The 24,869-nt window shown below is 37.2% G+C and overlaps 2 protein-coding genes and 1 long non-coding RNA gene across 3 annotated transcripts; all 3 read right to left on the bottom strand.

Moving 5' to 3' along the window:
- Positions 1–510: 510 nt before the first annotated feature.
- LOC113272795 lies at positions 511–7,818 on the bottom strand (the record flags this gene model as incomplete). The annotated part of the gene is made up of 6 exons (XM_026522593.1): positions 7,717–7,818; positions 7,074–7,530; positions 6,235–6,327; positions 5,676–5,728; positions 5,506–5,565; positions 511–1,260 (listed from the first exon to the last, which is right to left on the bottom strand). Coding segments are annotated over exons 1-6 (1,515 nt in total), but the record flags the coding sequence as incomplete, so codon positions are not given.
- A 2,968-nt stretch (positions 7,819–10,786) lies between these two features.
- Positions 10,787–13,575, bottom strand: LOC113276108. Its single transcript, XR_003323977.1, has 2 exons — positions 13,249–13,575; positions 10,787–12,075 (listed from the first exon to the last, which is right to left on the bottom strand). It is a non-coding gene; the product is annotated as an uncharacterized LOC113276108 (long non-coding RNA).
- A 5,540-nt stretch (positions 13,576–19,115) lies between these two features.
- On the bottom strand, positions 19,116–19,913 carry LOC113272794 (uncharacterized mitochondrial protein AtMg00310-like). The gene has a single exon (XM_026522592.1). It carries the CDS (start codon positions 19,911–19,913, stop codon positions 19,116–19,118), a length of 798 nt encoding a protein of 265 aa, XP_026378377.1.
- Positions 19,914–24,869: the final 4,956 nt, after the last annotated feature.

Below are 24,869 nucleotides of genomic sequence, written 5' to 3'. Positions count from 1 at the left end.
TGTCCACAGCAAGTCGGCTCAAATGATCCGCAACGGTGTTCTCAATTCCTTTCTTGTCTTTGATTTCAAGATCAAACTCTTGCAAGAGCAAAATCCATCGTATGAGCCTCGGTTTCGCCTCTTTCTTTGTAAGCAAGTATCTAAGTGCTGCATGATCAGAAAAGACAACAACTTTTGTACCAATTAGATAAGAGCGAAACTTTTCTAAAGCAAAAACAATGGCTAATAACTCTTTTTCAGTGGTTGTGTAGTTTTGTTGGGCCTCATTTAACGTTCTAGAAGCATATAAATGGCATGAGGAAACTTCCCCACACGCTGCCCAAGCACCGCACCAACCGCATAGTCACTTGCATCACACATGAGCTCAAAAGGCTTGCTCCAATCCGGTGGTTTAATGATAGGGGCTGAAATCAAAAGCTCTTTCAAGCGATTGAATGCCTCCATACACTTTTCATCAAAGTTAAAAACCACATCCTTTTGCAATAAGTTACAAAGTGGTGATGCTATCTTGGAAAAGTCCTTGATGAACCTACGATAAAAACCTGCGTGTCCAAGAAAAGAACGTATCTCCCTCACCGTAGTGGGAGGGGTTAGAGCACGAATAAGGTCAATCTTAGATTTATCAACTTCCAAGCCTTTAGAAGATATTACATGGCCTAAAACTATGCCATGAGTTACCATAAAATGGCACTTCTCCCAATTTAGCACAAGGTTTGTTTCAACACATCGTTCAAGGATTAAAGACAAGTTGTCCAAGCAAAGGTCAAATGAATCACCAAAGACACTAAAATCGTCCATGAACACTTCGATTATGTTTTCAACATATTCTGAAAAGATACTCACCATACACCTTTGGAAAGTAGCTGGAGCATTGCACAAGCCAAAAGGCATCCTTCTATAAGCAAAAGTACCGAAAGGACAAGTGAAAGTGGTTTTCTCTTGGTCCTCCGGTGCTATCACAATCTGATTATAACCTGAATAGCCATCAAGGAAGCAATAGTAAGAGTGTCCAGCTAAACGTTCAAGCATTTGATCAATAAAAGGTAAAGGAAAGTGATCTTTTCTAGTAGTGGCATTCAATTTCCTATAATCAATACAAACCCTCCAACCGGTTTGCACACGAGTTGGGACAAGTTCATTCTTATCATTCTCCACTACCGTCACACCTGATTTCTTTGGTACTACTTGTACCGGGCTTACCCACTTGCTGTCGGATATGGGGTATATAACACCCACTTCCAAAAGCTTGAGTATCTCCTTTTTCACAACTTCCATCATGGGAGGGTTCAAACGACGTTGCGCTTCCCTTGTAGGCTTTGCATCATCCTCCAAACGAATCTTATGCATACAAACGGCAGGGCTTATACCCTTGATATCAGCGATTGTCCATCCAATGGCCGTCTTGTACTTCCTTAGCACCCTTAGAAGTTGTTGCTCCTGTAATTCACTAAGCTCGTTAGAAACAATCACAGGTAACTCTTCCTTGTCACCCAAGTACAAGTACTTTAAGTGACTTGGAAGAGGTTTCAATTCTAATTTTGGAGATTTAACAATAGATGGTAAAAGTTTTTCATCACTGCATGGTAAAGAAATAAAAGAGATATTATGAGTTTCCGGGCATCCTTGTAGTGAACTAAGATCACCAAGGGCTTCCTTGACTTCATTACCACACTCTACACCATTATCCATGGATGTAGTTAAAACGGTTTCCAAAGCATCGCCACCATTCAATTCAAACACTTGTTGTGCTAATGTATCCATAACATCAATAGAGAAACAAGAGTGGACGTCACTAGGATATCTCATCGTCTCAAAAATGTTGAAACGTATTATTTCTCCATCAAACTCCATAGTTAGCGTTCCCTTATCCACATCAATAATGGTTTTCGCCGTTTTCATGAAGGGACGCCCAAGTAGCAATGGAAGAGATGAGTCCGGTGAACCTTCATTCATCTCTAACACACAAAAGTCAGCTGGAAATACAAGTTGATTAACCTGCACAAGAACATCCTCAACAATACCCATTGGGTAAACATTAGAGCGATCGGCTAATTGCAAAACAATTCCAGACTTTTTAAGAGGACCAAGATCAAGTGAATTATATATGGACGCAGGCATAACATTAACGGATGCACCTAAATCTAACATTGCTTTGTTAAATGTAGTGTTACCAATAGTGACGGGAATGTCAAAGCTACCCGGATCCTTGCATTTCAGTGGGAGTTTATGTTGTAAGATTGCCGAAGCATTCTCTCCCACACTTAGCACTTCATTACCTTGGAGCTTTTTCTTATTGGTACACAAGTCCTTTAACACCTTTGCATACTTTGGCATTTGCTTTATAGCATCTATGAGGGGTATGTTCACATGAATCTTCCTTAACACGTCCAAAATCTCCTTTTCTAGTTCCTCCATTTTGGACTTTGCAAATCTGCGAGGGAAAGGTAAAGGAGTAACATAAGTAGGAATAGGAGTTTTAGAGTTAGGAATCGGTACCTCGGTTGTTTGGGGAATTTCATCCCTCTTTTCCTCCAACACCGGCTCCTTGGGTGTTTCCACCTGCCCGAATCAGTAACTTCGGGTTGCACAAGTTGTGTACCGCTTCTCAACGTAATTGCATTGACACCCTCTGTTGGGTTAATAGGTTGAGAAGGGAGTTTCCCACTCTTTTGTTCTTTCAATTTGTTTATCTCAATCGCCATGGATCCTATTTGTGTCTGCAACTCCTTAATAGCGTTCTTAGTCTCTTGTTGGCTCTCTTGAAACATGGTACCAATGCCTTGCATCATCTTTTGAAGTTTTGCATCAATATCCGAACCTTGACCTTGCACTGATTGTTGTGGTTGCTTAAATTGTTGTTGTTGTGGTTGAAATCCACTTGGACGGTTGAAAGTAGGTTGTTGAACCGCTCCTTGCTTGTTGGCATAGCTAAAATTGGGGTGGTCTCTCCATCCCGGATTGTAAGTGTTGGAGTAGGGATCATACCGTCTTTGCTGATTTGGGAAGATCACATTAGCTTGTTCATTGGAGTCTTCATACCCTTGAGAAGAACTTGGTATCACCGCGGCTGCAACTTGTTGCAACATTGCTGTCACGTTACCCATTTGTTGACGAAGTTCCTCTACCTCGCTCACTTCATTTACTCTCTTTAAGAGCACGTCCGAACCAAGACTCAATAATTGTTGGGAGTTTGCTGCCATGTTCTCAATCAACTCTCTAGATTGTGCCACCGTTTTGTTCACTAGTCCACCACCACCCGCAGCGTCAAGAAGATTCCTATCACTTGAATTAAGTCCTTCATAGAAGTATTGGATGATCGTTGCATAGCTGAATTGATGGTGAGAACAGCTTGCCACCAATCTCTTGAATCGTTCCCAACATTCATATAAGGATTCTCCCACATTTTGCTTCATCCAGCAAATCTCTTTGTGAATTTGAGTAGCCTTGGATGCTGGAAAATACCTCTCTAGAAAAATTTTCTTCAACCTATTCCATGTTGTGATACTTCCGGGAGGTAAATAACACAACCAATCCTTAGCATTATCCATCAAAGAGAATCGAAAAACTTTCAACGTTGCACCATCCGCTTCAACATCCGCTGGAAGCATGGCCGTGACAATGGTGTGGAAGTCCATAAGATGCTTGTTTGGGTCTTCATTCACCATGCCATGGAACTTTGGTAATTCTCTAAGCAACCCCGGCTTGATCTCAAAAGTAGAATTTGATTGAATACACCCTTGTTGTGTATCCAACTTGTGAGAAGCCAAGTCCTTGAGTGTACGATTTGCATCGCCCATTACTTCTTCTTCTTCTTCTTCAAAAGGTGGTTCTTGTTCAACCGGTAACTCTTGTTGTAACTCTTCTTCCACTGCTAGCTATTGTTCTTACGTTGTACCTTGACTTGGTTGGAGTATTGTGCCTCTTCGAGTGGCTATTCCGCACCTTGGATATTTCCAATCTTTAGAAGCCAGGGATTAGGTACCTGAAAACAATTCTCACAAACAAGTAAGAAACAAGACAAGAAACAAAAAGCAAATATGGAAGCAAAAATACTGAAAATAAACTAAAAACTTAATAACAAGTCGATGCCTCCCCGGCAGCGGCGCCAAAATTTGATCGGTTATCAATCGACAAATATAATTTCACTTCCTTACTCAACTACAATAATGTATAAAGTGGTAGGAAAGAGTTCGTATCCACATGGAGGCCTTTGTTGTTATGCAATTTTCGGTTTCTAAGATAACCAAGGGGGGTTTTTGTTTTAGCAAATCAAATAAAATAAAGTAAAGCAAAGTAAATAGTTGGAATAATCAATAAGGAGAAGATATTGGTCATGGGATAGTATCATTCACACGCATGTATTTTTCATCATTGAATAGAATTGATAATTTAATCTCTTATTTATTAAAAGTCCTAGAATACCTTGATCGCAAGAGTATCCCGCTAATTCCTTATTTTCGTCACAACCACATTAAAAGATGCATATGTGAATTCTTCCTAGAAAGCAACCCAAAGTGTAAAAGCACAATTAAATTTAACTCCCTAAAAGCTTTAAGATTTATGGAATAAGACTAATCAAAGTAAACAAACGTGTAAGAGCACTAATTTGTTTTACCCAAGGTTATGATTCATATGTGACTGGTAGGATCTATCACTACAAGCACTAACCACAATTATGCTACTTAAAATCAGGGACAAACAACTTTTACGTATTGAAAACCCTAATATATCTCTAGAGATGAAAGCAAATCGGATTGATTCCGGACTCAACCAATCAAATCCTAAAACACTATAAACCATGAATCATAAATAATAAAGTTGAGACAAAACTAATCCATAGAATCAAATAACATGCATTGAGAAATCAACTTTTATCCCATAACCAACAAGTGTATTTAGTTACTCATAATAATGGAGTTCATCATCATCATGATCAATAAAATAATAAAGAAGATGAAAGCAAAGCAAACCCTAGAAGTAGTTTTCTCCAAAGATTCAAAAAGAATAATAAAACTAATAAACCCAAAAGTTGTAGAAATCTTCCTTTTATATCCCTTTGCTTCCCAAAATTAGGTCAAAATTTCAAAGCCCATTAGATGAAAATCCGCGTGGCCCAAAATTCATAAAAACCCGTGTAGAAACTCTGGCGAAAGTTAGCCGGAGAGTCGCCGGAAAAGTGCTCAGGTGACCGGCAAAGTCCGCACAGTTGCAACCACCAGCTCAGCCTATTGACTTCCATTCTTGGTCCTATTTTACCCGGCTTGACTGCAATCAAATCATCTCCTTATTCTTCTTGCCATCTCAATTGCAACCACCAGCTTAGCCTTTCCTCCTTGAACTGCACTGTTGCAGCCAGCACATTCTCCTTTCTTGTTGGTTAACAACCATTCCAGCCAACAACTACTTGCTTGCAGTCCCAATCTTTCACAGCCATACAAACCACTGTTTCACCCTTGAAAACACACTCACACAGTACCCATTGCAGACCAATCCCCATTTACTCACCATCATTATAGCTTCACCATCTGAGACAACAACAGCATCTCCTCCTGTAATTACTAACCACTGCCAATTCCATCTCCCAACTGGAATTACACTTGCACCTGCAACTCATCTTCCTTGCATCACCATCTTCTCTCAGTTTCATTATCTCAGTCCATGACCAACTGCAGCACCAGTTCCATCTGAGCTGCAACAGCATCCTCAACTGCGACGCAACATTCTCTACCTGCAATATCTCAACTAACCACAGAGTCACCAACATTCCTTCAATGCGCCACCATTACTCAACCTGCAGTTCCATTCTATTGACTCTTCTCTACCAGCACAATTCATGACAACCCTGCCTCATAATCACTACAAAATTGCAGCTGCGACATGCCTGCAAAGCCATCTCCTCACCTCAGCTGTACCTGCTATATCCTGGCAACAATTCACTCCATTTCTGCAACCACGCAACAGTATCACCTTGTAGAATCTCAACAAACCATGATAAATCATTATAGTGGAAACACTTTGCACATATCATAACCTGTAAAAGCCTAGGCATACATCTAGGCGAATCCAAGTCTTCCCTGTACTGCATTTCAGCTTACCACCAATTTTATTCTCCGTCTCCAACATCACCTGCACCTGGTACATCTCTCAACTTCAGTATCAACTTCTTGTTCACCACCAGATTCTACTTCATTGTAGCCTTGTTCTTCATCTCTTTATTCCCCTGACCTAACTCACCATCAGGACCAAAAATATCAACCATCTGAATCATTTCAAACCCTAATTCGTAAATCAACAGAAAACCCCTCTCTGAGATCTTAAATTTCACACCTAGACATTCACAAATTCGAGATTTGTTTCAAAGTTTCAAACCCATCTTTCTTCTAGTGATTAAACCCTAACTCTGTGTTTCTCCATGTTCTTCTCTTCCGAGGAAATCACTTAGCAGAAAACCACCACGATAGCTCTCAATCGATCATATCTTCGATCTGATTCTCTCAGCAGTAACAGCTTCTTCTCAATCTCCCTGAGTTTATTATCACCACCAAAAACAACATATCTCTCGGTTTCAGACTGAATAATGAGAAGAATTACAACTTCTCTGAATTCTAAATTTGTGTAGGAGGTGGAATTGATATTGACACCCGGTACATTAGGATAAGGGACACACAGTTCATCTATGGCATGTCAGTTTCGCAGAACTGACTGTCTACACTCTTCCTTGCTCAGTTGTCAGTTGCGGGGAACTGACCGTTCGTTCTTCGCCTACTTTGCGCAACCTTAGTCCGCTCCAAGTATAACTCGCCAGTGAATTGACTTTGTTTCCTTTACGCTCCAAATGGACATTTTCTCCTTCTTTTGCTCCAAACGACTCCAAAATACCTAATAACTCAAATTCAAAATAAAATACATAATTTACAAGAAAAATAACAAAGAAAGCATCAATACTAGATATAAAATTAGGTGGTTTAGACACCTATCACTACCCTCCTTGTCATTGTCATCACCATCACCATCATCATTATGATCATGCATATCACCATCTTCATTGTGCTCCTCCTTGTCATTGTCATCACCATCATCATCATCTTCCTTGTGCTCCTCTTCAACCTTGTCATCCTCCTCCTCCTCATCCCCATCCTCCTCAATCTCATCATCTTCCTTGTGATCCTCCCTATCATCCTCATCCTCCTCCTCCTCCTCCTCATCCTCCTCAGTTTCAAGCCGTATTTCCTTTGCACATTTAAAGATTTCATGCAAAGTGTAATTACGGAAATCATTAGCTTCTCTTTCTGTCAAGCTCATTAGACCAACTTCATTAACTTTTAGTCTTTTCTCTTTAATGAAACTAAGAATCCTTTCTTGCCTATCCATAACTTCAGTAAGCTCCTCATCCAACTCCTTTCTTCGCATATCTGAAATGCGCAGCTTTTCTTTCACAACATCTATGTTATTTTCTTGTTTCTGCCTCCGGTGCTCATCCAAAAGTAATCGCTCTTCATCAGTATAAGACTTCACCCATCTTGGTTGCATCTGAAAACATGCCAAAGTATCAACATTGATCACAGGTGTACAATTTTTTACACATGCTGTAAGAGTGTACATTGTTGTACATAAGACAAATTTCTTAAAATCTATCAACAATGTACAATCCTATACACCTTATTAAAGGTGTATATCAATGTACATATACTATTCTAAGAAATTTTTTTGAGATACCTTTTTCATGGCATCATTCAGGTCTTTCTCGATTGTATTACTGACGTCGCTGATGATCCACCTATGAAGCCTTGGCACACCTTCCTCATTGCTTGGCTTCATGATTTTGTTGTGTTCAGCAAACCAATGTTGCATTAACAAATAGGTGAATAGTTGGAAATGTAAGAGAAAGGAACAAACACAATGAACAGAATTATTTAAAATGGTGAATGGATATATCAGGTGTACAACTGTGAACTCACCAACAGATAAAGCACACAACCATTAACTTTAAGTAGTGAATCCTGATGTTTCTTAATGCTCGCCATGAGATACTCATGTATATGAACTGGCCAGCAAGTTCTCTTCATCCTATCCAAAGACTCAAAAAAATGTGCAAACTGGTTCTTGCTAATCATACTTCTGTTTCCATGGGTAAAAAAGACCGTGATACACAAGTACATAGTAAACAACACCACTAAGTCTTCAGCATTTCTTTCAATCTCATTTTCGAATTTGGTTTTAGCTTCATGATACGTACGATTTCCTCCTCGACATCTTTTTTTCCCAGCTCAGTTCGTTTCTTAAGAGTCAATCTGTTTATCAGCGGACCGTATTTATTTTCAGCTGCAGTTTTTACATCTTCCCCTTTTTCAACTTCCATTGGCACTATCTTAATCCCATAAAATAGAAACAAATCCTCAGGTTCACTCTTTACTGCCACTTGCTTGTTCTTCTTGGTAGTATCAAACATGAAATAATGTCCCCCTGAGTCACAAATTTCATGGCGGTACTGTCTCACAATTTTCAGAATTGAGTTTGGGTTCTTAGTCCATATATCATCTCTCTTTTTACTTGTATGTTTCTCATCTTTACGGTCTGCTTTTTTGTGGACAAGGATATCTACAACAGGCCAGAATGGCCCTTGTTTTTGCTTCTCTAGTTGATAATTGGTGAACCATACTTTTTCTCCTCTTTTTGTTTCATCTTCCTCAAGGTTTCTATTCACAAAGTCACTGAAAGCATGGAAACTTGACCTATATGGTTTGTTGGTATCTACGAAAATGAACCAAGAAGAATAATACATTCATTATACTCATACAAGTACAAATCATATCACTGTACACATAAATAGGACCATATCATACAGGTGTATAGCTGTGTACACTCCTACAGAAAACTAACTAAAGCAACATTTGTTCCCACACAACATGCCATAAATCAATGTGCGTGTACAAATCTTTACACTCATACAGAAATATATCAAAAACAGCTTTAAAACACACACAACAGGAAAAATAAAGGTGAAATACCATGCTGGTGCAAAGATGTGTACACCAGCACCAAAAATGATGGGATAATATGTTGAGAACATACACATTAGTCCATATGAAGATGAAATAACATGTTGGTGCAAAGATATGTACACCAGTAAACACAAGTGACGGCACAACAGGTTGACAACACACACAACATGCCATATAAAGGTGAAATAGCATGCTGGTGCAAAGGTGTGTACACCGGTAAACACAAGTGACGACACAACACACACATTAGGCCATATGAATTTGAAATAGCATGATGGTGTACAAACCAGTTCACTGCTACAGAAACATCTTTAAAACAGACAAAACATGACATGAATCACTGCAACAACATTCTGGTGTACTAGTATGTACACACCAACAACAATTCCAATAAAAATTGCTAAAAAAACAGATAGAACTGGAAATGAATCACTGCAACAACATGGCAGTGTACAGGTCTATACACACCAACAACAATTCCCATAAAAATTGCTCAAAAACAAGATAGAACTAGACATGAATCACTGTAACAACATGGCGGTGTACAGATCTATACACATGTACAAGAAATTGAATAAAAATTGCTCAAAAATAGATAGAACTAGACTTGAATTGTTACCTTTTTTTGAGATAACAGATGTTGAAGGCTTTGGAGGATTTGAAGGCTTTGATTTCTTCTTAGCTGGTGATGTTTTTGAAGTTTCTGGTACTGAAATTGATGTTGAATCTTCTAATGATCTCTTCAATCTCGTTTTTGGTCTTGTTGATTTCCGAATCTCTTCTGCAGCAACTGATGGAGTTGGGAATAAAATTGGTGTTGAATCTTTTAATGCTGACTTTGATCTCGTTCTTGGTGATGTTGATTTTTGAATTTCTTCTACCGCAACTGATGGAATTTCTTCTTCAGTTGATGTTGAATCTTCCACTGTTGGTGGTGCGTTTTTCTTTGAAACTACTTTTTTCCTTTCAACATGATGTTGCTGATTGTTCAACCATCTAGTTGTTTTGATTAGTAAGATGTTAGAGTTTTTGATTGAAAGTTTCTGTGAATTGAAAATTTTCTAGGGTTCAAAATGTTGAGGTATGAGTAGTTTTGATTTTTTTTCTTCTGCTATTCAGTCTTCAAAAGAAAAAGAAGGAATAAATGATTTGTCCGTTACGCCGTTTAATTCAGTTTTTAATTCAGTTTTTTTTCCAAGCTACGTGTCACAACTACGTTTATGGTGTCAGTTACAAAACTGTATCCATTCGCTGCATGTGTGCTTTATTAAAAGCGTGCGAAGGATAGCAGTGTCTTTATACATTTTTTGGACTAATCTGTTCCTAGTTGGATCAGAGTGGACTAATCTATTATTTTTTGTGCGGTTTTGGACTGAACCGTTTTTTCCGCTCAAAAGAATGGGGTGAAGTTGATGCTGATATTCTAGCAAGGAAACAAGCTAGAAAAGTAGCCAAGCAAGATGCAAAAATCATGGCTACGAATTCCTTGCAATCTGATGCTAAGGAATCCAAATCCAATGAGGAAACTCCAAGCCATGACGCTGATCATAACAAGGAAACACAACTAGGGCTGGAGGATTCTGTTTTTGATAAGAATAATATTTTGTCTAAGGAGGAACTATAGGAGGCAAACACAATTCAGAATGATGAAGTGCGTGCTAACTTCATTAAAAATGCATCCTTTAGACGAGACTATTTCAAGGAAAAAAAGGAGCTAATAGGTAGAATGTAAACTAAGCTCAATCTCCTAATAAGTTTTTAGTAACACAGGAAATCCTTATGTCTACATTGCAACGATTTGAATCAAATTGATTGATAAAATAAAGATAACAAGATACAGACACATGACATGAGTTCATATACTCTCTTGACTCTATTCTCTCTTTCACTCACATGTGTTGTACACACTCAAAGCCTACACCACACACAGTCACTCGCACACTTACATACATGTTATTACCCTCCCTCAAGCTCATGGGGGCTTGAAGAGGCGACTTGAGCTTGCACACATAGTCACTCACACACTTCTCGAAACAAATCATGCTGGCCAATATTGTTGTTACAGTAGGTAAAATATAGTTGATATAGCAGTGCAGGACTAGTTGGTGCAGAGGAAGTCAGAAGTGGCAGTTTGAACCATAAGCGAACACGCATTTCTGAAAGTACCAGGCGTGTTGAAAGTAGTTGGCCAAGTTTTATGAGAGAAAATGTAAGCCGTGACTAAGATGAAACAAGTGACCTCCATAGAAATTATTGAACTGGACAACAACATCAGCAGATACCGTAAAATATGAACCAAATAGAACTGTGGAACAAGAGAGAATATATGAGGCAGTTGGGGAAGATCATAATAGCCTGTAAGGTATAATAGTGAAGATACAAACAACCAGAAGCACAAAATTACACCATATCCATACTCATTAGCTCCATTGGACCTTACATATGGAGAAAACTTGTCGCAAATATAAACAAATACACTGACAAGAATGTACTTACAAATTTGCACCATGCTGAAGATATGACCAAGCAGAAAATTTTGTTGGTTTCTTAACTGCCATCACACTGTCATTTTTCCCATGGTGGTGACCAATTTACTTAACAACCATCTGAAAACTAATGAAAACTATGCTCGAAACCAACAAAAACACCAATAAGCAATTAAACGCAATATCTATTTCAATTCACTAGCATATGGTAGACATAGGGAGCAACTGCTGACACTTGTTGAGTCTGACAAGATCTTAACCACAATAAGAGAAATCACAATCACTGAGATTAGCACTAGTTTGGCATCAGCAACATAGACCCAATCGTGTGTCACACAAGAGTTGTACTTTCAGTGTATGGCAAATTGCAACAACTAAGTGCAAAGAGGATCCACCAATAAAAATAAGCTGCAAGATATAATGTGAACTGAAACATGCCATCAATTGATATTGGGTAGTAGTCGGAACATGTAAGTGAATAATGGTCCCATGGGAGAAGTAGTTATGGATGCAGTTGGTGAAGTATGCGACAAAAAAGTTGTAGTGGAGCAGAAGTTTGTTGTAGGCTGATAGGAGTAATAGTTGCACTGTTTCAGTAGGTGTGGTAGGAAAAAAATAAGTATGCATGCACATTATCAGCTGAGTCTTGCATCACATTATATAATAGCTCACACCCTGCAATTAAAACTTAGTATCTCTGTACTTATGGGCATTTAAATATCCATCAGTACACACTGTTGTCAAAGAATTAGTCACACCACCATATTAGTTCAGTTTGGATCCATTACTATACCAGAACTTGTATCCTTCATAGACCCTGAATGAGACACAGCGGCAACACAAGCAATCTTCCCACTAGCTGGACCTTATCTCATTCAACGTACACAATAGTTAAAGCAACTTATTTAACAATCTAGGTTGTACTCCAACATGAATACCTTTGATTATTCTCCATAAACCCATAATACTTTAGATTATTCACTCACATAAGAAACAGAAAGAAAAAGCACCATTGAAGATGAACTTCAACTGTTTTATTCAAAGAGCATGAAAAGTAGAAGAACTACAGGTTGCACATTGAACACATATGCAAGCTGAAAACCAGGTTGCATACTATATGTTCGTAAACTCAACAAAGAGAACTTCAATCTGTACTTAATGTAACTCACCCACTCCAACTCGAAGTCCAATCGCAGAAACATCATTAAAAACGCAAGATACTTCAACACATATGTGAGGACTTCATTGAAGTAAGATATGAGACCAACAACTTCTCAACCTTTTATTGAATCCAATCAGTGGAATGACTTTAAGTTTTCGCCCTAACTAGACCTTGGTTTAGCGGACTAGAACACGTTCATACTCTCATGGCATCAGGGAACAAGAACAACAGATTTTGATGAAGAAATTAGATGCAAAACACATGTTAATTATGACGTATAAGGCAGTTGAAGATGAAACTGGATGTAGTTGAGCCAGTGATGTAAAAATTGAACGTATGAGTTTAAATTTGAAGTAATCTAGACATATAATGGGAGATTACCAGCAGAGACTTGAATTAAATTAGTCGAGGTAAATGAATCCAGCTCCTAACTAAAAACGGTAACCAAAAGCATCAAGAGCTCAAGTAATTCAACCAAATTTCAAATCTAAAAATCATACTTAATCATGTTTGCCGACGTAGCAGGGGTATCAAACCAAATCAAAACCCTAATTCCTACCAGAAAACACCATTAATGGAGGTATATGAAGAAAATTACCTACTGATGTTGTTGATGTATATAGAAACACATAGATCCGTCAAATTAGTCGCAAATCTGAGATGCTTCCATCAAATCAGCCTTCGAATTTCGATTTGCAGTAGCAGCAATAGAAGATGATGGATTAATGGTGGTGATGATTGTTAAAAATGGAAGTAATGGTGGTTTTGATGAAGAAACGGGCTAGGATCGGTACCCTCAGAAATTGATTTCTGAGTCTGATACCATAGTAACACATGAAATCCTGATGTCTACATTGCAACGATTTGAATCAAACTGATTGATAAAAGAAAGATAACAAAATATCGGGACATGAGTTCATATACTATCTCGACTTTATTCTCTCTTTCACTCACATGTGTTGCACACACTCAAAGCCTACACCACACACAGTCACTCGCACACTTACATACATGTTATTAGTTTTCTCCTATTAATTCTCCTATTAAGCTTGTGCCTGGTAATTATTCTTATTAAGGAAGAAGAGGTTTGTCTGTAAACTGAATATTCATGAATTGAAGTTGGAGAGCAGGTGTTCATGGTGAATGAATTATATAGTCAATGTAGTAATGCTGAGATAATGAACTAGTAAGCAGGATATAAAAGATGAAGTTGATGTTACTGAAGATGAGATGGGGAATTATAGAGTAAAATTCAAGGTTTTTGATAGGTTGAGATGTTGATGCTTGTTGTTGTTGTGGATGTAATTGGTGACTAAAATGAAGTTAAGGTGCGGGTTATGAAATGTTGTGTATATTAGAATCGCAAGAGATGGTGCTTGTTGTAAGGGGATATGTAAGCTAAGTGGTTATTGTGTATTGTTGAAGCCATGGAGATGAGAATGTATTGGAACTAATTGCTGAGAAGAGATGAAAGAGTTATAGAGTTTATAGAAACTTTGATGGTTGTAGTTGCAGTTGAGATGGAAGTTGTGGAATGGGTTTGAGATAATGGTGCTGCAGTATGTGAATATTGCAGGGAGGAGAATGCTACAATTGTAGCTAGTTGATTTTGCAGAGCTGAACTGAAGACATGAAGTATACTGGTAGATAGTACAACTGAAGATTCCGGTGCTGTTTTGGTGATGCTAGAAATTGGGAATGGAGATTGGTAGTGTTTTGCTGCTATGGGTTTTGCTGAGAGGTTGAATTTGATATGGTTGTTTGCTGTGTAACTCGAGTTGTTGTGGTTTATTGAAGTGGAGAGAAGGCTTGTGAACGTTTTGTTGTGATGTTTAGAGTTGCAAGTGAATGGCCTTGACAGTATGGTGTAGCTGAAGTCTTTTGATCTGAAATTTGACTTTATATGCATACTTAGCAATGGTTTGAAGAAGGTTAAAATCGTTAGATTGATGTGCATCTAAAAAGTTACGGATTGCAGTGATGCAGTTGTTGAGTTAGAGTTATGGCAAGAGATAATGATTGCAACAGCTGAGAGGTGATACTGCAATGGTTGTGCTACTGGTGGTATGGTGACAGAAATGAAGATTTTGTTTAGTAGATGGAGTTGATTGACTTTGGTTGCAGTTGTTGCAGTTGAAAGTGAGCAAGAGAAGGAATAAAGTGCCATCATGGCGCAACATTGAGTACAACATGTGCAAGATGGCTTACGCTCGACCAAATCAGCCCACTCAGCCGTGTCAGAGCAGTTGACTCGGTCTTGACTCATACCTGGCCTAATACTTTGACCTTGACCCCATTGACTGTTAAACTTAACGCTCCATTGTTAATGATTGTTAGTTTGATAGGTGACCGACGATAATTTTTCAGACACCTGAACTATTTTTGGCCAACTTCCGGCCACTTTTCTGGACTTCCAACGATACTTTTTGGGCATAGTTTTTACATGAGTTTTATACATATAGGCTTGGTGGACTACTTTGATATGGACTTTTGAAGACTTGACCTCGTTCTGGAAACAAGAAGAGCTAATAAAAGGGAAAGTATGCTACTTCTTTTGATAACTTCGACAACTACTAGTTGGAGCTTTTGGAGAGAGCGGTATACGCTTTTAGGGTTTGCTTTGGTTATTTTTCATTTTTTTCATTTCAATTATCAGTATGATAAATTCCATAGGTATGAGTAGCTAAATATTTATTATTGGTTAAGGAATAAGTTGGAATTCTAAACATGATTTTTGTGCACTGAATTAGTTTTGTCTTTATACTTTGTCATTTATGATTCACTATTTATATTGTTATATGATCTGAATGCTTGTTTGGTTGAGTCTGGGATCGATAGAGTTGGTTTTAATCTCTATTTCTAGATTAGGATTTTCAATACGCAAACGTTGAATAATTCGGATTATAAATAACATAATTGTGAATAGTTAGCATAATTGTGAATAGTGCTTGTAGTGGTATATCATACTAGTCCCAAGTGGATCATAATCTTTGTTAAATAGGATTAGTGCTTTTACACGTTCAATTACTTTGATTAGCCTGATTTCATAGAACCTAATGCATCCAAGGAATTAAATTTGACTGGTGGGATTTCCACGTTAGGTTGTTTTCTAAGTAGAATTCATGATTGCATCGTTTATGTAAGTGCGTAGAAATCAGGAAATTAGTGGGACATTCTTACGACCAAGGTATCCTAGGGATTTTGACAAAGTCAGGATTAAAATATCAATTCTAAATTATTGTTACAATACTAATTTGTCAATGAAAACGAATCCTTGACCAATATCTTCCTCTTATTGATTATCTTCTACTCTTTAGTTTGCTTTTGATTTATTTATTACTTGCATAAAATAAAAAATCCCCCATTTTGTTACTTAAGAAATTGAAATATAATAACAAAAACAGCCTCCCGGGGAGCGAATCTTTCTTGTTTTTCCATAAATGATAGATATATCTGTCTGATTTGATCTCAAATCTCTATTTGGTTAGTACTTATTTCGTACATATTATGGTGTTTTATGTGTATATGTGTCTTGGGAAATAAACATTTTTGGGAAAATTGGCTTGAAAGATCATTAAAGGCACCGGAAAATTACTAAAGACACACATGTACAAGTGCTAAAGGCACCCCCTACCTGGATAAGGGCACTCCAGTTTCTTCCCAGTATTTGGAAGGGAAATATTGTTTGAAATTTTGGTTAACTGCTTATATTTTTGTTTCAGAATTGAAAGATTTTTGAGGAGATTTAATCGCTCAAATGAATTGATACCACCATGTTACGATTAAACAGGAACGATAAATCTTTTAGATTCGGGAAATCAGGATGATTACACGGTTTTTCTACACGACAAAACACAATAATATCTTCTTCTTCTTTTTATTCTTTCCCGAGTTTTCGGTGTATAACTGGAGGTTGGCATGAGGTGACGATTTTTTTACTCAATACGTGACATGAAACAGCATGTTGGAGTGTGTTAGTTGTGCATAATAATACGTGTAGTGAAATAAAAACGAAATTATTCCCGAAGCTTGGAGAGAAGATTTTGGGGATTTATTATCAAATATTTGTGATGATATGGTGTATATAAGGGATGTTAGGAAATTTGGGAGATGATATAGACAGATTGGAGAGAAAACTATGTGAAGAATAGAGAGCTACATAATTTTTGATGCTGCAGTGAAAGGAAGAACACGAAGAACATACACTGCACGGAGCAGTCGTTTATTTTCTAGTGTTTTTTATTTTAAAAACGGCGTAACACTACAATTTCAATGTATATCTTCATTTTGCAATAACATTGTAACTGTGGTTTCTGGAACGCCTATACATTGTTGCGAATTTTCTTTATTAGTATTTTTCACCTTCTGTAAATACTTTTGAGCGATGAATACATATTTGAGTGTTTTTTAAACATTAGGAGCTAAATGATAGGTGCGTTATTTGCACTAGTTTGAGACATTAATTCGTTGTTTTGTTGTTAGTTTTCATTTTATTTATGCTTTGGTTTTGTTTATTTTTGAGTTTCTTAGGTGTTTGGGTTATCATAACCTAAAGGAAGTGGAACTCGTTCAATTCCGAGATTTATTAGAATCATCTTGAAAAGAACGAAATTACGAAGCCAACGGCGAAATAATGGAGTGATTCCGACGTCGCATGAGAAAGTTACGAGCACTTGAAGCGAGTTAAAGTTGGTAAAAAGTGAGAAAATACATAATTGTTAAAGACATGCATATTCTCTACTCAAGGAAGCCGCGGAACAGGAAATGAACTATCAGTCTCAGTAGACTAACAGTGAAATAGTTTTGCTAAAGGCATCAGGCCTATTATCTCGAGGCACCATTGTCATCATCTTCTTCACGCGAGCAGCAGGGAGGAAATGGCGTTGTTGCCATTAGTGGACGGAGGTGATGGTACTTGATGGAGATAATGTTGGTCGCTGATGTAGAAGGTTTAGCTCGATAAATTCTTGGTGATGGAGGAGCTGGCTGCAATTGAAAGAAGAATATGGTGATAGTTCGAGATTAGTTTAGGGAGTTGGGTTTTGCGATTGTAATGATGAGAACTCAAGTCTTTAGTCATACAAAAAAACATGGAGTTGGCTATACTATATTGTTGATTTTGGTGATGGCTTGCTGATGGTTACTCGCTGTCGTTGATTATGATGGCGATGCCGCAGTCTGCAGTCGAGGTTTGACTGGTGATTTCGATATTCAATTATGGCTAGGTGATGCTATGGAGATGATGGAGTTGAGTTGAGGTTTGAATACACGGTAGAGTTGAGTTTAGAGAAACGAGAAAATCATGGAACGAGTTTGGGAAATCCAGGGAAATATATTTTTCACGGATAACCTGGTACATGTGAGTTACTGCCTTTTTTTGATAAAAGAAATAATAGATTGTTGATGAATATTGTTTTGATATTTAGCTAGAAGATCACAAAACTCAGCTGAGAAGTTATCTAGACAATTGAGTGTGGATGCTGATATTCTAACAAACTTAGACACATCATCTGCCACTTGATTGTTATCCCTACTGGTGAAAGAAAACTTGCAATAACAAAAACTTAAACTTAAATGTTTGATTTATTTGAGAATATTTCTGTTTTCCCATTGCATTAATAGGGAGTTCTCATTTATTGATTGAACGACCAATATTGCATCTGCTTCAATGTGAATTCTGCTAAGCTTTAATTCCTTTGTCCAGAGAAGTGCTTCTCGTATTGCTAGACATTCTCCTGCCTCAGGACTTAGAATTTCATATGCGCATTGTCCTCTGATCCCTTGGCAGACACCTGCACAATTACGTAGAACCAAACCAGTACCAAGTTGGTTAGTATCACTGTCAAAATAAGCATCTATATTAAGTTTAAAAGTATCTCGCTCAGGAGGTTTCCAACGGTAAATATAAAGAGAGTTATTACTAATGAAATGCAAGCCATGAGAATGTTGATGAGAGTTTAAATTGAAATTGGCTCTATGCAGTGTGTTTAGAAGGTTCAGAGTAACTCCATGGAAGACAGCATCACATCTGTCTTTCCATAAAATCCAAGAAGTAATCATGAGAGTGAAAAGTTTCTTTTCATTAGAGACTTCATATTGATTAGAGAACCTACTTTCTGACCAATCTGAAACACTCAGGAAGTTGTTTCTTTCTGCATCTATGTCGATCTCAAGATTTCTCCAGACTGCTCTAGAATGCAGACACTCAAAAGTTAAGTGTTCAATTATTTTGATATGATTGCCACAGATTCCACGAGAGTATCAATTTCAGGGTTGTGCAGAGCAATTCTAGATCTGGTAGCATGAATACCATGAATACTTTTCCAGATAAAAACCTTGATTCTGTGCATGATGTTGCAGGACCGTAGTTTTTTCCATGTAGAGGATTGGATTAACCCTCCATTGACTTGTGTATTGTTTTCAGTTTCCGTGAGCATCTTGCAGGCACTTTTGACAGAGAAATTTCTATCTCTTGCTGGCATCCAAATCATGATATCCTCCTTGGTGGTATCCATGAAGATGGTTTGTATTTTTTGAAGAAGTATCAACATCAAATAATTTGTTTATAAGCTCCACATTCCAAGTATTTGAGTTAGGTAAAAGACGTTCTTCCACCTCTTGATAAAATCTGTCTAGTTCATTAACTGGAATAGGTGGATGCGATAAGCCAGGAATCCATCTGTCAATCCAAATTTTCATTTTTTTACCATTATCAACTTCCATGAAGTAGTTCTGTTGAACATGGATGAGACCTTTAGCTATACCATTCCAAGTATATAAATAATTTTTTGCTTCTATTTTTTGATGAAGAATATTTCCATCCCTGAAGTATTTGCTCTCCATATTTTGAGTCCACAAAGAATCCTTTTCAGTTAGTAATCTCCAAGCAACTTTGATAAGTAATGCTAAGTTAAGCATTTCTAAATCCCTGAAAGCCATCCCTCCCATGTCTTTAGGTTTACATACTTTATTCCACCCTATAAGATTGAAACCCCTATTTGACTTGTACCCCCAGAAAAACTTTCTTTGGATGGTAGTAAGTTTGTTGATGAGTACAAAAGGTAAATTGAAAGTGCCCATCTGATATATGGGAATGGAATTAAGAACATGTTTAACCATGATACCCCTCCCAACTTGAGTTAAAGAAGTAGAAGACCAAGAAGTAAATCTTTTCTGGAAATTCTCTTCAATATTTTTGAATGCCTCTTGCTTAGAGTAACCAAGAATAAGTGGTGAACCCAAATATCTTTCTTTAGAGGACATAGTTTTAACTCCAAGAATTCCAGTTAAATTAGTAGCAACTTCAGGTGGAGTGTTTTTGCTGAAATAAACTGAAAACTTCTCAAAATTAATGAGTTGTCAAGATAAAGAACTGAAATCTTTCAACAGCTCAATAAGATTATTAACTGAAGAAAGATTGGCTTGAGTAAATATCAAGCAATCATCTGCAAAGAGCAAATGATTAATGGTTGGAGATTTTGCAGCCAGTTTAATACCTTTAATGGTGTTGTTCTGTTGTGCTTCGTTGAACTGTCTACTGAGAAATTTCATTTCTAAGATGAAGAGATAAGGTGACAAGGGATCACCTTGCCTTATTCCTCTTGTGGGATGAAATTCTTCACATGGAGAGCCATTGAGCATAACAGATAAAGAAGTAATGCTAATGCACTGATAAACCAGATCACAAAAGTCTTCACAAAAACCAAAATATCTCATCACCTTCATTAGAAAACTCCACTCAAGCCTATCAAAGGCTTTAGACATGTCTAGTTTCAAAGCAAACCATCCTGTTTGACATTTTTTCCTCTTCATGGAATGAATTATTTCTTGTGCTATCACTGTGTTGTCACTGATGAGTCTGCCAGAGACGTATGCAGCTTGGAATGGTGAGATGATCATCTCCATTAATGGTTTCATTCTATTAACCAATATTTTGGAAATAATCTTGTATGAAGTGTTACATAGACCTATTGGTCTACAATCAGCAGCACATATTGTTTTTTTCTTCTTAAGAATCAAAGAGATGTAAGTTTTGTTTATCTCTTTTAGAATAATTTTTGTTTCAAAGAATTTGATGACCATACTGCACATATATGCACCCACAATAGACCATTGACTCTCGTAGAAACCTGCTTGAAAACCCTCAGGTTCTGGAGCACTCCAATTCTCCATTGTTTTGAGAGTGTTGAAGATATCTCGAGTTGAAGGAATTCTTGTGAGTAAGGTATTATCAGCTTCACAAATTAAAGAGGGAATGATAAGAAAAGAGCCTTCATCAAGAGTAGGATGAATGGAAGTACTTATAGACTTGAAATGATCAGTAAGATGTGAAGCAATCTCATCTCTAGTATGCAACCAGTTACTGCTATGATCTTGAATAGAATCAATGTTTTTTCTAGACTTTTTTCTATTTGTCTTGATATGGCAGTACTTGTTGTTGTTGTCCATGTCTTTTATGAAGTGGTATATTGACTTCGGTTGGTAAAATTCACTTTTCATTTTATGACATTTATCTAACTCCTTGTTGATATAGAAAATCTTGTTGTGTAACTTCTGATTGATGTTGCATTTGGAGTTGATCCAGTTGTAGCTGAATTTGGTCAACTTTTTGATTGATATCCCCAAAATGATTTCTGTTCCACTTAGATAACTCTTTTCTAGTGACTTGCAGTTTATTAACAAATTGGAAACCAGGAGAGACAGAGAAATCAGTGTGCCAAGCATGATGTATAACAGTAGAACAAGTCTTATCATTTAACCAGGTATAGAAGAATTTAAAAGGTTTCCAACACTTTGGAGTGGAAGAATCAGTGACAAGCATTATAGGACTATGATCACTGCCTACTTGAGCTAAATGCACGAGCTTAGAATTAGGAAAGTGTATATTCCAATCTCCATTACCTAAAGCTAGGTCTATTCTAGATCTTTTAGAACCAGTCCCAAGATTATTATTGGTCCAAGTGTAATCTTTGCCAACAAACCATATATCTTCAAGACCACAATTCGTAACTATGTTATTAACCATGCCATCAGAGGAGGATGAAGTATCATTGGCATTCTCAATAATATGTAAATTAAGATCTCCTAGAATGATCCAAGGTGAACAAACTCTTTTACTGATTTCATGAACATATTCCCATTGTTGTTTCTTTTTGGAGTAATTAGAATATCCATACCTACAGGTAAGCAAGTATTCTGGCTTACTATTATCAGCTTGGATGATAAGATTAAACATGTTATTGCTAGAATCAACAAGATCACAAATGAAACCATTTTTCTAGAGAATGACCAAACCACCAGAAAGCCCAACAGGATCAATGAATGCATGATTAGGGTATTGATGTTGACCAAGAAGAGGTTTACTTTTAAGTTGTGAAAGTTTAGTTTCACTCAAAAAAAATGATATGAGGCTTTTAAGATCTAACTAAATCACTTAGATGATTCCTAGTTGTAGAGGATTTGAATCCTCGAACGTTCCAAGAAAGGATTTTCATGGTATTATATTCAAAGGGGAGCAGTAAAGTAATGGTAGAGAAAGAAAGAAGGCCTAAGATTGTGATGATATGCTTATTACGATAGCCGTAAATGCAGAAAAATAAATAAATGAGTGCAAACACTATCAAAACTTCTAGAGGAAGACAAGAATAAATGAAAGTACTAACTGATAATAAAGAACAAGGAAAACTAAATGAAAAATACAGTGATGATAAGAAGGTAGAAAGTTTTTAAGACTAGAAATTACCTGACTCCCTTTAGATGCAGCACCAACTTGTGTTTCTTGTGTTGGGCACCTTTGAGATGTTTGGATTTCCGCAATGTTCCCAGTAGAGGCAGTGGATGAGGATGATACAATCTCAGCAGCTAAGGTGGTATTATCATTAGAAGTTCTAATTCTTTTGCCTAGCCTACTAGCTTCATCATTATCTTCTTCAGCAGATTTCAGAAGAAAATCCATGTTGATAGGAATACCATCTTTGGATGGACAAAAACAGTATATTTAGTGAATTTCTTTTGAGTATTTCTAGCCACAGGAGTGATTGAAGCAGATTTTGTTGAGATAGTTTTTCTGACATTGCTAGCTTTGCCAAAGAAGTGAGGTTTCTCGTGAGCTTTAGCGAGAAAATCTGCTGCATCCTTGCACGCAACTCTGCACTGTTTGATGACATAACAATCAGTGCAGATACCACTAAGTTGACGCTCATAATAAACACGAATCCATTTAGACATTCCTGCATTAGTTATGGCCTTGACACCTCTTCTCAAAGGATCAGTGAGGTCAATATTAACACAAACTTTCACTGACACACTTCCAACTGGGATGGAATCTTTTGGCTCAATAGCTATCACTTCTCTCATGATCTCACCGATTTTAGTAACAGCAGCAACATTCATATGTTCAGGCAGTAGAAACTTGAGCTGAATCCAGAAAAGTTGAAACCCCCAATATTTTTCAGTGTAAACTAGCTCTGGGATATAGTCATGAACAACCAAAAGATTTTTGTTTAAATTCCATGGCCTTTGTTCAATCACCTTGTTGAGAAGATCCCAGTTATTGAACTTGAAAATAAACAGATTTGGTTCAATCTCCACAATTTTCAGATCTTCTTCAGTCATGAAAGGCCAGGTGAACACAATGTATTTCTGAACAAGATCAAAGTTCATCCGTCCTTCGATAATAACTTTACCAATAGCAGCCGCCTCCCAAGAAGATTCTCCTTCCTCCTGTTCACTGATGTTTTTACCATTTGGAACAACAACTACACTCGAAATATCTCCGAGATCAATGGTGGCTTGTTTGAACTTATTAACTAGAGCACCAACTTGATTATCATCTTCGTTTATCATTGCAAACCAATAAGGGATACTAGGGTTATTGGTAAAGGAGTGAGTGTAATGGAAGATGTAGAAGATAATTTGGTCTTTAAGGAATTCTTTGGGGTAAATACAAGTATTGTTACCTTTTTGAAGGGGATACACCTTAATATTGGGATATATGGTAACAAACTGAAAAGGAAAATCGCAACCGGCTAACAAGATATTGTAAATGACGGCTAAACTGGAGTTACCGGTGGCTGAGTAATTATGACATTTGAAATTTTTTGAATTTGAATTTGAACCAAAGCGGGATAGTTTCCTAAACTTTATGACTGAGTTGACTCGGTATTGTATCATCTCCATCCAAAGTGAACTGGAACCATCATAGATCTTCCTTACTGTCAAACGATCAAGATTAACATACTCGGCAAACGCCATGAACACAAGAATACTAGAGGCAAACGCCATTAAACAAAACACAAGCTGGATGAACATCATAAGAGAAACAAATAAAAATGTTAGTTAAACATGATTAAACTCAAACAAAAAGATATAAGAAACACCTTCAGATTTAAATAAAACAAGAACTCAAAAGGTAAATTAATGGAGAGTAGGGAGAAGACAAGACATAGAAATTAAAAGGATTGGGCGAAACCAAGTGATAGGGAACAACGATTAAGCTAGAGAGGATACCGAGTTAACCATGAGAGGAAACCGATTCGCAGAGAGCGAGTTGGAGCTATTAGGAGCGATGAGACTGGAACGACATGTGAGTTACTGCCGAAAATTAAAAAATTCAGAAGAAAAGAATTCCTACGGAGGGGTTTCCGTCCGTGAGTTATTGAAGACGAGAATATGAAATTCAGGGAAAATTTATCTCCAAGGAGCTGTTTGTATCCGTGGAAACATGATGTACAACGGAATAAAGTTGAAGTTATACTATCACTCTATCAGTTCCACGGAAGGGACAGTTGATGGACATGCTAAGAAGTTATTGGGTTGGGCCTTTTTACAACTTGCGTGAGGCCACTAGTAGTTGTGTTAGCTTTTATTTGGAACTCTCATTTGGGGCATACATAGAAATTTTGGGGCATACAGACTTATTATGCCATCCAATGCAAGATGATAAAGTATATTTTGGCGGTGCTTAAGTTACTATAGTACCCTTATATAGTTCTAATTACTTTAGTATCCTTCTAAAATAAATTCTAAATTAAAACCCCTTCACTAATTAACCAATCCACTAATTAATTACTCCTCCCATTAATTAACCGTTACCCCTTAATTACTCCACTAGTTAACAACCATCCACTAATTAACCGTTACTTAAAAAAGAAAAATTTAAACTAAAACTTAACTCCCCTTCTTCTCTCTTCTCTCTTCTTCTTCTTCTTCTTCAAAACA

Source organism: Papaver somniferum, chromosome 4 (genome assembly GCF_003573695.1).
Source record: "Papaver somniferum cultivar HN1 chromosome 4, ASM357369v1, whole genome shotgun sequence".
Lineage (NCBI taxonomy): Eukaryota > Viridiplantae > Streptophyta > Magnoliopsida > Ranunculales > Papaveraceae > Papaver > Papaver somniferum.
Note: the sequence above shows the minus strand (reverse complement) of the source record. Positions and strands in the feature narration are given on the sequence as shown.